This window comes from Glossina fuscipes, unplaced genomic scaffold, assembly GCF_014805625.2.
Source record: "Glossina fuscipes isolate IAEA_lab_2018 unplaced genomic scaffold, Yale_Gfus_2 0, whole genome shotgun sequence".
NCBI lineage: Eukaryota > Metazoa > Arthropoda > Insecta > Diptera > Glossinidae > Glossina > Glossina fuscipes.
The window spans coordinates 34,934,336-34,948,492 of NW_023998414.1; the positions used below are offsets into that span (position 1 = coordinate 34,934,336).

General features: G+C 32.6%; 1 protein-coding gene across 2 annotated transcripts in view; it reads right to left on the minus strand.

Moving 5' to 3' along the window:
- The window catches only part of LOC119633024 (plexin domain-containing protein 1), a 39,241-nt gene that overhangs the window by 1,714 nt on the left and 23,370 nt on the right, over positions 1–14,157 (minus strand). Inside the window, exons 2-9 of one of the 2 annotated variants that reach the window (XM_038026254.1) lie at positions 2,686–3,146; positions 2,487–2,609; positions 2,187–2,379; positions 1,910–2,119; positions 1,689–1,840; positions 1,514–1,586; positions 1,000–1,421; positions 792–806 (exon numbers count right to left, since the gene is read on the minus strand). In XM_038026254.1, coding sequence (XP_037882182.1) covers positions 792–806; positions 1,000–1,421; positions 1,514–1,586; positions 1,689–1,840; positions 1,910–2,119; positions 2,187–2,379; positions 2,487–2,609; positions 2,686–3,146 — 1,649 coding nt within the window. The remainder of the gene's footprint in view (positions 1–791; positions 807–999; positions 1,422–1,513; positions 1,587–1,688; positions 1,841–1,909; positions 2,120–2,186; positions 2,380–2,486; positions 2,610–2,685; positions 3,147–14,157) is intronic. The other variant, XM_038026338.1, reaches the window with a different exon arrangement.

Here is a 14,157-nt window from a genome sequence, read left to right on the forward strand (position 1 = left end):
ACTTCAATTTATTTCCCATTTATTCTAAAGCACATTGCACTAGATTTTATTGTTAACTATATAGATGTGTTAGCAAGCGAGTTGGAATCATTTTTGGACCGAATGCGAAACTGATCCCAATCAACAATTGGATCAAAGGTATTCTTTGAAAATATTTTCGTGGAATCGAAAAAAAGAGCAAGGAAAGTGCAATAAAATTAATCCCATTAGGATTTTATAGAAAAAAGTTTTTCACTAGTAGTAGTAGTAGTAGTAGTAGTAGTAGTAGTATATGTAGCCAACGTGCCATCTGAGGTCAACGTTTTCGAATGATGTTGACATGCATTGGTAATATATTTTTGAATCTACATTCTGTCATTGAACGTTTTTAGAAACGTTTTGATGTATTATTCGTCTACGCATTCTGTATCAATAGTTAGATTGCGATTACACGCTCGCTTCATTAATAGCTTCCTTTAAATTGAGGGAAAATTACAATCAATCAGTGTGCTAATCATAAACAGATATATTCACATCAAGATGGGGTATAGAGTCTATTGATGTTTTTGTTGTAAAATCTTCTTCTTCTTTTTTTATAATCAAATAAACGAATAGAACTTTTTAGATGATTACAACAAATGGAAAAGAGAGACTGGGGAAAAGAAATAAAGGCTTAAGAAAAAACAAAAAAAAAAAAAAGTTTTGAGTGAAAATTTGATTGAGGAAAAAATGTATGGAAAGCCTGAGATGATACAGATTTGAATTGTGCAAGACAAAAGCTGATGTAATGTTTACAGATTGAGTGTACAAACCTGACCATATTTGGACTGCATGTAGCAATTTAAAAATAAAAGAAGAAAAGTTAATACGCTAAACAGCTAAGAATATTTTTTAGTTTAGCTGATGAAGCAGCAATTTTTGATACATATATATACAATCCTTATTAAGGCAATTGTTAGTTAATGGATCTCCATTCATAGGAAATTAAATATAGGATAGCAATTCATATAATTTTCATACCTGTATGAGAAGTTGTCCACTTTTTGTATGAGGATTTCTATAGGCATAAAGAACCCATAACAATACAAATGCCACAAGGCAAATGGGTACAAAGAAAGCTAAAGTGAAACTGATGTTTTTCGATTCAGCTGGTTCTTCTAAAACTGATTTAATTTCTTTGCTAACAGGACTCAGATCCAACTCCGAAGGTGTCATCATTGACGAAGATTCGATGCGATTCGGTTGATACGGTTTGAAAGGATGTATTTGACCTTCTTTATGATGAATGTCTCCGTTATTAAATGATGATGATGATGATGATGATGATGATGATGATGATGATGATGGGGACGGACCACCAGGGGAACCCGGTGGATAATTGTCTTCACTATGAGCCGAACTAGGGCAACTTTTAAAATCAGCTACTTGTGAACGATCACAACCTGGACGAAAAAATATGATAATGAATTAAAAATTAAATTCATTTCGAGAGGCGTCTTTTCGCTGACGCCTACTCTACTATACTATAACAAACCTCTAATTTGCCACTCTTGCTTTTTACGATCTGTACCAGTTGAGCAACGATTGAGCACTGGACACCAAATACACTGAAATGATATATTAAAATTGTCCTCGTTATTATTATTGTTGTTGTTATTATTATTATTATTATTATTATTATTATTGTTTCCAATGTCTATTATGCTTACATCAAAGGTAGTATCATGGTTGAGGCACGAGTCACAATTAGTAAATTGTAAACAAGTCGGTAGAGCTTTTAAATGAATGATAGTAGAATTGACAATTTTGGAATCGGCGAAACTTACTCGATGATATTCGTAAATGGTTTTTCGTCGGGCGACTGTTAAATATTTGAATGATTAATAAGATTTAAGATCAAAATGTTTGTAAATGAAAAAAAAGCACATACAATAAACAACTTTATCGATTATATAGGCGTCGGAAAGACCGACTTTTACTGGATGTTTATCATCTTGAATTGAAACGACCGAGATGGGCACAGAGAAGTAAGTGAATACAATGTCACCGTTTTTATGTAAAACTACACTAAAAGTGAATTTGCCCACATTTTGCTTATCTTGTAGGTAAACGTTCTCCCAAATGACGGTAAACGAGTTACCTAAATTGAAATAATTACATTACAAAATTTTTTCATCGCATAAATTAATATCCCACATGCAGCTAACCTGTGTCATTTAAGCGCACATATGACTCGTTTGATAGACTAGTGTCAAAATTGGCCATCAATGGAGCAATATATTGCGTGGCCGCCAGCCACGAGTGCACATAATCGCCGGTATATATAAAACCACCGGTGGCCACAGTAACATTACGTACCGCATAACCATAGAAAGGGAAATCAAAACTCAATTGGACGGTCTATCAAAGAGAGTAAGTTAGTAGTAAGTAAGAAAATTACATAATGCGTCTCATTAACTATAAAAGTTGATATCTTAAAAAAATATTTAAATGAATTTAATGCGAACCATAGCACGACGATGCGATTGCGAGAGCATTAAACTGGGTGTGATATTTTTTATTTGATTCCATGTTTTATTCGCCTCCATTGGATCTACATAGACCGTGCTGTTGTAATAATTATGATGATCCTAAAAAAAAAAAAAAAAAAAAACGAGAATATCTTAGTTGAACATTTCGACTTTAATCTTCGATTTTGTTTCGTACCGTTGTCATGTTAACTGTTAAGTTATGTTGGTTAAGGATATCTATGGTATCATTTTCAGGAACATCGATGGTATCAATTATTTTATCTTCTTCGGCTGCGTTTAGCTCAAAATTTGTCGGTGTGACTAACGTAGCAGGCGTGGTATTGTTCGTCACCCCTTTTTGAATGGGTTGATTTATTTTTTTAGCATCGGCGGGCTCGTTTGTGATATTAACATTTTTAATCGGATCTGATAGAACAGTTCCAATAGCCGCCGGATTAATTTTATGGTCAACATCTTTGCGTTGTCCCGTCCCATTTGCGCCCAACAATGGCTGATTGTTATTATTATGATAATCAACAACAATTGGCGTTTCCGATACCTTAGTCTCGGCAGAATTGCTTTGATGTTGTTCTGGAGCCTTAATATTTGTGACGTTTTCTTGCACACTCTGATAGTGCGTATTTATGTTTGCCGCCGCTAATATTGAGAATTCAAAATAATAATAATATTAATAATAATAATAAGCAATAATGTGTTTTTCTTTTTTATTTATTACACTATATACATAAGTGCCATGATTACCAAAGTGAAGAGCTTATGATTTTCTTTTTCATTTTTGGCATTTTCTTAAAGCAAGGCTGACTTAGTTATACGTATGAGCGCAAAAAAAAAAAAAAATTTTTACAATTAGACCTTTTCGGTCGTGTACAAAAAAAATAGGCCAACGTGGTATACAAACTCGGTGAGGTAGTTTTTTTTGTCGACGTGTCGACTATTATTAGCTTACTTTCACCATGAAATATTGAAAATTCGACCTTTTTGCCATGTAAATCTTTAATTTCCGTAGGAACGTTTTTATGAGAGAAGATTCAAAAAATTTGCCCCAATCGCTCTAAAGTTTTCACACCAATTTAGAGTGCGGAAATACTACTGTTTAATCACTTTTGGCGAAAAATATTGAAAATTGCAATTTTTTCCCATATAATTAATTTTCAGCATAAAGCGTTATGTGGGGGGAAGTGGTCGAAATAGTGGACGGAATGAAATTGTTTTCAATAGCGTTGTGTATCAAATTTCATTCAGATAACTTAAAAATTGTGACCTGTAGGTTGAAGACAAGAAAAAAAAGGCGAGCAGACGGACAGACACGCTTACATCAAATCAGAAAATGATTCTGAATCGATCGATATAATGACCTATTATAAACGAATGTCCCCTTCCAGTGTTAATATATTCTTGCGACATAAGTTGTGTCGAGTATAAAAACAAATTTTTCTTGAAAGTCTTCTTAAAATTCATAAAATTTATTGCACTTTTGTCAATGAAAATCCATTTAATTTAATAAACCCTAAAAGAAAAACCGTACAAGAGACAGAATGAAATCTCAATTTGTCTGGGTTAACATTCGACAAGTTAAGAAGAAGACAATTTTATATATTCACCACCAGGAAGGATGAGATTGTGTGCAAATGTTTGCAACATCCAGTGTGCATCACTATCAAACTCTGAATCGGTCTCTAAACATGTCGGACCTATAGTATGCGTGAATTGTTTGTCATAAACATTTCCCCGGTCGAAAAAAAATTAAAAGATCGTCTTCAAATTTGACAGTTCTTGCTGACATTATTTTAATCTATAAGTGGTGAAAAGATTTTCCGCGTCATCATTTTCGTAACGTTACTCGAATTATGATTCGCTTATATGAAGATATGCGTTCCGCAGCATTATAATTCAAAAAAGGTCGAGCAACCTTGAAGCAAAGAAATGATAACGCCAAAGAGGGGAAACGTTACCCCTTTCCTGCTTAAGTTTCGGGATAGTAATTAGGGGAAACCTTTCCTGCCCAACTTCAAGGATAATAATTAAGCGATCGATTATCATTGACGACAAAAGCAGATGATCAGCTGGTAGTGTTTTATTACGAATTGTTTCAGCGAAAGCAAAAATTAGGAAAAAAAAAAGGAAAAAAAAAAATCGCAAATATTGATGAGCGGTACTACCCGACATTTTGTATAACTCGTAGCAGTGCTGCCTTTTTAGAATGAAAATCTATTTAGATATAATGCGATCAATTTCGAAATGTATTATGCTATTGCTTATAATACCGTTCGAAATTCCCTGCAGCGACCTAATGCGAAAAGCTACGATTCTTCTTCTTGTTTGCTTGAAAATCTCTCGAGATTGACAAAGGGTCATGTCATGCAACGACAGTGAGTCATGATCGCTCTTTTCCGGTGATTTTCCATGAAATTGTTTCGTGTTTTTCAAATATATGAATCATATATATATATATATATATATACCATATATAATATACGATGACACTATCAATGAGTAAATAGCGTGAATTAATAACTCTTTACATGATTCGGATGATTTTTTAAACATGCAAATAATTAACTAGTGGTCAAAATTGGAGGCGAAAGATGCCGCGAAGATGGCCTCACGTTCGACTCCTTACGGATATTTTGGCTTACGATCGCGATATGTGGGCGTTGGTGAATGCGAACGCAACTTTCTCGTTGCGCTATTGATGTTCGTGTGCATGTTGAGCACATAGTTTATGTTATGTTCTCAAATATCGTTTATTGTAGTAGCAGCAGAAAATCTCATTATCTCTCTTTTCGTTATTGTTCCGTATAACACGGATTTTCTGCGCAAGATAAGTATTGCACTTTGCTATACGTTTCAATTTATTTCCTTCTCTGCCTGTCTACTTTATATATATATGGAAGACTCTCTCTCTCTCGCTCTCTAATATAGAAAAAGATATCGTGGCCGCATCAATCAAAACTGTTCCTTAAATTGCTCTGCACTTAAGTGGATAAATTACAATGTTTTGATAAAATAAAATAACGAACACAATAAATAGAAACGACAATAGGTCATAGAAAAATTGACGAACCATTTAATTAATCTTCAATTTATTTGCATTATTTTCATATTTACAAATATATATATATATGCTTTTGGCGCGTGTCTTTTCATACATACATACATACATACGTATCGGTCGTTATGCACTCTAAACATGTAACATGATTATTGAACATAGAAGAGTAACAAAATGTTAAATACGCGATGAAAAGAAAAATTATTAACGCATATAATGGTATCATACAAAAGCCAAACATAAATACAGGAAACTATATATATATATATATATATATATACATACTAAATAAAACCATTACCTGCCACATTGGGGTTTAAGGTTACAATAATGATAGAAGAAAATCGATTTTATATTTCATGGTAACAATTTTTTTTTTTACAAGAATGGTGACTTTTTTATTCTTCTTCTTCTTTTTTCAAATAAATATTGTGCTATTGCACGGAACGATAATTGAAGGTAAGGTGGCAAGTGGCCAGCCGTAAAGTAATTATGCATGTGTGAGTGATGTGTGCATATTTTCGCCTAAAACAATCTGTGGATATACGTGTCCAGTGAATAATGCAGTTAACGAGCAATTAGTTGTTAAACGAACTACAAGGACCATCGCAACCTTAATCGTTATGCGTCATTTTCTTTATGAAATTCACAGGGGAACGTTTAGTCGGATAAATAAATGGAAAAAAGAATGCAAAAAAGAAGTAAAAAAATTATATTCGGCGAAAGTCGAATCTCGCATACCCACTACTACGTTCTTCGCATTCGAGTCGTCAAATTCTTTTATTTGATACCCATTTTCGTTGATATTATTAAGAAAAAAAATTTATCGCGTTCTCTACTATATCCATTTTAAAATGAACCCATTTTTAGGCAGATAGCAATATACCTTCATTTTAAGGAGTGCACAAAATAATTTTAAACATTCGATCATTCGGTCTGCTTTATGATAAATGAACATTAAAAGTGAAAAAAAAAAAAACAAAATTTAATCACTTGTAATTTTGTATAGACATGGGTTACTTTTCGTAAGGAGGGAAAGTGCTTCGTAAAGTAAATATGGAAAATTTCATCCTCCGAACTTTTTAATGATTTCCGAGTCACGAGCGAAAATCAGAAATTTTTATTAGAAGAAATTTAGTTGCGTTCAGTTTACGGCTTCACTGCGCGCTTCTGTTCCAATCGATTTTGCCCCTTTTTTAATACTCGTCTGCGTGCACTAACTTCCAATGTTTTTGCTAAATTTGAAGTCGATAACTTTAGGATAGTGTCAACAAGACACTCCAGACAGACACGCAGACAGACACGCAGACGGACGGACATGTCAGTAGATAGATAGGATCTCTGAGAAGCTTCCCTTTGGTTATTACATATATTATGGAGAAAAACAAAATGGGTATAATCCCCCATCCCAGATTCTTCCTGGAATCGGTTCTGTTTCGATTTAGATTGCCGAGCGGAATAACAGCGCTTTTCCTATGCTCAGGTAAGTGACTTTTTATAATCGTGGCAACAGACTGTTGATATCTTAACCTTGACGACTGTTAATTGGCTATCGCTCGGTAAAGTGTTTAACTTCTTCTTCTTCTTGTTCATTGTCGTATATATGATAACATAAGGTGTGCTCTCAGTTCATATTTAATAGGTGCGCAAATAAATTCTTTTTGCTGCTTTTTGGTGAAATTTAGAACATAGTTGTTACAAAACTTAATAACCGCAATATGGACAATCATTACTATGGTCTTTCACCACTTCATCGGGCAGCTTATTGATAGAAATATGCCACTTTGGAGGCGAAATAGCCACCGAACCATTTTTCCATGTCTGTAAATCTGCAAAACAGCTGCATTCCTAAATATGACTCTATCGTTCGGAATTAATGGGAATCGGAAAGTGTCAGATCTGGAGAATACAGCGCGTGCGGTAAAACTTCTCAGATCAAATTGAAACGGATTTTCTTGATTGTTTCTGCGCGAGACGAACGGACGGACGTAGGCAAATTTGTAATATTTTTTTACCCAAATTCTCACAAATCATTTTCTAACTCTTTTATAGATTAAGCTGGATTTCTATTCCAAACTAACTTGACCATTTTCATAGTTTAAGTTGCATTTTTTTCCTAAATTAATCAACGAGAAAATGCAATACCACGAACGATATCCATTTCGTTCAACTTTGATATATCAACTTATATATAAAAGTTATAAACAATTGAAACTTAGATCGGTCCAATATCAGTACCCTTTGCATATGTTTTATAGAGCAATCAATTTCTAGGGGAGGATTTTATTTATACACCTAATATATAGATTTGGATAATAGACTTTTTACTATACTATATATATATATATATATATATATATATATTTGAATAGATTGAGAGAGTGTTTTTTTTTTTTCATTAAAATTTGAAAAGTTAATTTAACATTTTTCATTTTTTTCTTTTATTTAATTAATTTTTTTTATTATTATTTAATTAAAATCAAGTACACTTCTGTTTTATCCTATTCCATAACCATATTAATTCATGTTGTTAAGAAAAGCAATTTCTTGTTGTTTATTTTGTAATTACTGAGCAGATGTTTTTATACCAATCACCCAAGGATGAGGGATATATTCATTTTGTCAAAACGTTTACAACGGCCAGAAGGAAGCGTCAGAGACCCCACAAAATGTATATATTTTTGATCAGCATCAAATTCGAAATCGATTTAAGCATGTCCGTCCGTCCGTCAGTGTAATATCTATTGTAAACAGACATAAAAAAAGCCATCGACTTCAAATTTGGCAATGACATTGAAAGGCTTTGCACGTAGATTGATATTGAAAATTGGCGAAATCGGAAGAAGGACACGTCTACAGCACCACGTCAACTGAGAATACTTCTCTTTTTCAAAAGGAATAAAAAATTGCGTTTCTTACTCATTACTCATAAACTAAAGCAAATAAATGTAACAAAAATTTGAAAGCATTTTCTATGGGCGATGTTGTAACACACCTGTACATAAATGGTAAAAATTGACCACGCCTATCCAATGTTATAGTGTATCAAAATTTATTTGGTTTTTCAATGCTTTTACACCGCGTGGAAACAAGCTTCAAAAATCTAATAAATCATACAAATTCTGGGCTAGTTTCAAATTTGGAACGTACCTAAACATGTCCGTCCGTCTGTCTGTCTGCGCAACTTTCTAGTATTTGTGGTTAACATTCTCCCGTTAGCGAAAATGAAGATATCGACTATGAATTTACAATTGACCTTAAATTTTTAAAGGACACGCCTACAACGTCCACATGCCTGCCTATACGATAAAACGTTTTTTATTGAAATACTTTTATTGCGCCCACTTTACATTATAGAGCATGAAAATTTTCTTCTTTTACTTCTATTGTCTTCTCTTGAGGTGAACGGTAATGGGTATAAAAGAATTGCGCCCGATCCAATTTAATTTTCTTACAGATTCATCTCTGTTTGTTTTATCTTTATCGCATATATAAGAAAACTAAATCAATCTTAATTTTAATTGAGTTATGAGATATATATTTTCTTTCGAATGAATTTATTAAGATTCCATTAATTATTCCATTAAGAATTATTTAAGAATTTTTGAAATACAAAATCGAACTTTATGTCACTCCAAATCGATTGTATAAGTTTTCCGAAATCAAATGTTACGAAGGGCTTTGTTTTCGCCAACGCCTATCTAACGGAATGGTAGATGTTGGCGATTAGCAGTTTTCTCGTTCGCTAGTATCATTTTTTTTTTCGCGAAAATATCTACAGTAGAGAAAATCAACGCTTAAGACGTTAACAAAAAAATTCACAAAAGCGACGAAAAAATTGTTTAAAGTTTTGAAAGACGAATTTGACATGACTTATACCTGACATACTTGACTTGTATGCATAATTACCAAAATTCATAAATCTTTTATGCTTCTTACCTTTTTCTCAAAAAAAAAAAAAAAAAATTAATGGAATAAAGTTTTGCTACTTTATAGCAATAAAATATAGCGGAAAATATTTATTTTTCTTGCTAACGCTGTTCTTGCCATAGTTACAGCTTATAAGTAGTAATGAGCAAAGTAAAAAGCAAAGATATTGCCAGCTTTTGTCGTGATTTGGCCCACTTTCAACAACACCCTGCATCTAAGAACCTCTAAGCTGTTTGCCAAATTTAAAGTTGATATCTTTATTTCTGGCACAGAGCGAAAGCGAAAGTCTACTATAGCGGGACATATGGACGGACATATGTAGTTAAATTTATTCAGAATTTGATTCTGGTCGAGAATTTGCATACTTTGCCGGGTTCCTGAAACTTCTTGCTGCATGTTGCAAGCCTTTTAACAAAATGAGTATAATCAGCACATAGACGGACAGCTGTAGATAGATTGATTCAGAATTTGATTCTGATCAAGAATATGTATGCTTCCTGAAGCTTCTTGGTGCGTGATGCAAACGCTCTGACAAAATTACTATAAGTTGAATACTTGGGGAAAAGACGAATATGAAAACTTACAGTATTAAGTACGAGTTTTTTTTCCTCATTGCTTCACCACGTAGGATGACAGTACAGAAAGAGAAGAAAAATTTTCTTTTATCTCTTTTTTTTGTAAAAGAAAAGCTCAAAGGTATTTCTAGTGTATAATGTATTTATATTTACATTTTTTATTTTTCATAAAATTAATCTCGTATTAAATTTTATTTCATATTTTGCTTCCTCTAAATGGTTGAAAGGAAAAGGTTCCATTATTGGTGAATGCGGTTTCAGTTTTTTAATTCAATTAAATCTATTTATAAATGTAGTTAGAGTAAAAATACAACATTTCTTTATAGAGACACATAATACCGCTAAACCGTAATAAACTCAAGGCATTTTTATGGATTGCTATTGTAAAAGAACTCTTATATAATCTGTTATATAATTATATATAATTAAAAAAAAAAACGTAAATTATCATCGATTTTAATCTCATTAATACGTGGGTTTTATTTTTCTTTTTGATTATTCGAAATCGATTTCGCCTTTCATTTTGATAAAAGATCAAAAAATATATATATTCGCCTTTCGATTTCGCCTTTCATTTTCATAAAAGATCAAAAAATATATATAGATAAAAAAAATAAAAAATATATATATATATATATATATATAGGTAGGATCGAATTATTCTCGTTAGTTTCTTTTCACATCTTCTTCATCTTTCAGTTTGCTTTCGCTAAACGTTTCAATTGGCCATAGAGTTAACACCAGTCTGGACTTTAAATATTAATAATACCAGTCCTATTGCCCAGTTCTATGCGAAAATTCTGTTCTGTATATAACTAAAGCAGATCTGGGAGTAAATTAACTATGAATTTGCAAATCTATGCCAGACTTTTGTTTTGTGAACAAAAGCACACACAGTAATAGGAAATGAAAAAAAAAAAAAAAAAAAAAAAAAAAAAAACATTAGGGGCAACGCCGACTATTGCATACCCTACACCACATTGCCTAGTACAGTTATTCGCTCGTTTTGGTAATAATCAGCAAAAAGTACACATTATTTCCATGAAGAGCCATAATTGTCATGAAAGTCCGCACACTGATAAGTTAGATTTTCTCTCCATATAAGAGTTTGCGTTTCGTAGTAGCGGTGGGGGCACAAAAACAGTAGAGCTATGTGATCCAAATTCACTAGCGTTAATTTTTTTACTCCTATCAATCCGCTCCTACCAATTATTAAGTTATCATGAGATATTTTACATGGAATAGGGGAAAAATATGGCCTCATGTGGTTCCAATTAGGTCTATTTAATTTTTTTATTTTAATTACCATCATAAATAAATTCTCCACACAAAAAAATTAACAATTGCGATTTTTCGTGCAATTATGATTTTCCGATTCATGAGAGTCTTTATCTGCGATTCTATCGAAAAAATAAACCTACTTGGTCCAAATTCGATTAAGTAGATTCTTCTTTAAATTCACATTATTATTAGCCTATTTTCACCATGAAATATTGCAAATTCGACCTTTTCACAATATAAATATTCAGTTTCGTTACGAACGATTCTATAAGAGGTGTTTCAAAAAACACAGGCCCCAGTCAGTGCAAAGTTTTCACACCAATTTAGATTGGCGAAATACTACTACTTAGGCACTTTTGCTGAGATATTTTGCGCATTATAAATTTTCACTGTGTAACGATTTTTGAGGATAGTATGTTATGTGGAGAATGGTCCGATCCGAATCGTTTTCAATAGCGTTTGTTTTTGGTCGAAAGAAGGTCTATGTAGCAAATTGCATCAAAATTGAACATAAAAATACATGGACAGACATCAGACGGGCAGGACAGGTTAGAGATGTAGAAAATGATTCCGAATCATTCGACATAATTGCAATTGTTTTTGACTAATTTTACTTAAACGAAAAGACCCTTGAATTCTATTCTGATTTTTGAAATACCAATGACAGCCGTGCGATGGAAAGTTCCAGACTAAGAGCATGGAAAACTTATCAATGTTTTGTCGAGGTTCCCTCAGTTTCTTTTACATTGGGCACGTGCACATGAACAAATCGCATCCATTTTTTAATCGTGAGTCAAAAAATGTGCCAAATCTCAGCATTTTCACTAGAAAAAAGACATCAAAGGATCCGTTTTGCTAGAAACAGCTATATGGCGAAAAGTGGTCAGTTGCACTTTTAATACACGAACCAAGCCTATACGTGACGAGATGAGAGTTTTTCTCGACATTATTTTCAATAATTTGGTACCTTTACCGGACGTATATTAAACTTTTGAACTATTTTACTTGCTTTGTACGATTGTTATGAATACGTTTAAGTCTTAGCCTAAGTCTTAGTTACTACTATATGGGGACTAGTTTGGATTTTCTAATTAGCTGCGTATTTTCACTTTTATCCATTTTCTATTACATATGAAATACAATAACTTTGATGTAAGAAGATTGAGCACTGATTATACTACGCTTTACTTAGGGGCTTTATACCGTAATATGGAATAAATAAATGAAATAAAAGTCCAGTCTTTTCGTATGTGTTAAAAAAAGACATTGGACATATCTTATATAAATTTTTGAAATCGATGAGTGAGTGATACTTTCTAAACTTATCTGCTAATGTACTCGCTATTATCAGTTGTTGTTTATTAATCCTTATCTAATATTTATTTTGTATTGTTCCGTAACTATTACTTGTTATTTATTATCGCCATCTATTCTCTATTGACTACTCGTCGCTGTTAGTTTTAATTATTGTTTGCTTCTGTTTCATGGTATGTCAACATGTAATGATTTCACCAAACGATGGACTTTTATCACGAAAATGAAGAATGAACGAAGAAGTGACTTATAACTCGTGATCTTAGTATTTTCAAGAATTTTTTTTTTTTTTTTTTTACATTTTAACTATGAGTAATCACTTAAGGGATGACAAACGTCTAGGTGACGATAAGAAGAAAGCAAACGAGAAAAGAGAAAGCGCACGAGAGAGAGGGAGAGAGAGAGTGAGTGATCACAGTCAGCCTAATGAATATCGTATATCCTTATCAATTGAATACGCAGTCTAGTTAAAAACCTAGCTTGTCTTATCGCGCAGAGAGTTGAATCTACGTCCAATGCCTTGGTAGTCACGATCCTTATCTACTTGTCTACTTTTATTAAGACTTACGAATTATTGAAGAAATTTGAAAAGTTTTTCTTAGTATTATTGAGAGACCGTCCCGACCGCCCCGTCGCCGCATACGACTAATTGCTAAACATTTCGAACAATGTTCTCGCAAGCAAAAAAATTTGAATCCTCCTCTCTAAGTGACAATGCCCTTAATGTGTAGCCTTTATTTGTGAAATAAGGCTCCACCGAATGGTTGCAAAGAATTCCATTGAATATAGCTCTCGTTCGCCTACCCTTAGGTTGATAAATACACAAATGTTAATTACCATACATGCACACACAAACTGACTTATTTGTACTAATGATATTGGCAAAACGTGAATAGTAAAAGAAAGTATGTACTTATATATATATATATGTGTATACGTATGTATGTTGGTATGTAAATGGAAAACTGAAATTAATGTAAATTTAATTGCAAGCGTTAGGCACTCTCTCTCTCTCTCTCTCTCTCTCTCTCTCGCTCTGTCTCTCTTCTACTACACAAAATAAATGACCTTCGACAGACTTGTTAAGTAAATGAAATGCCTGACCCAGTTTACATACGAAGAGTAAGTGGATTTTTTTTTCCTTATCTTTCTTTCATTCATTTCACTTCATTTCTTTTCATTTCAGATGAAAATACAAATTTACTGAAACATTAAGCTAAGCATCGTTTTGAAGTATTTTTTTTTTTTTTTTTTTTTTTTTTTTTTTTTTTTTTTTTTTTTTTTGATTAAGTCTTCAGAAAGTATCAAAATCCGAAAGGATTTCAAGTGTACACTTTTTCCCTAATGCTTACACACACAACAAAATGAAATTATATTTTAATTAACGAATTCTTTGAAGACTTTTTTTTCTACATAAAAAGCCTAATACTTGATCCGAATATAAACAAGTTGAAAAATTGTTTTTCTTTTATATTAAATTTATATATTAATTAAA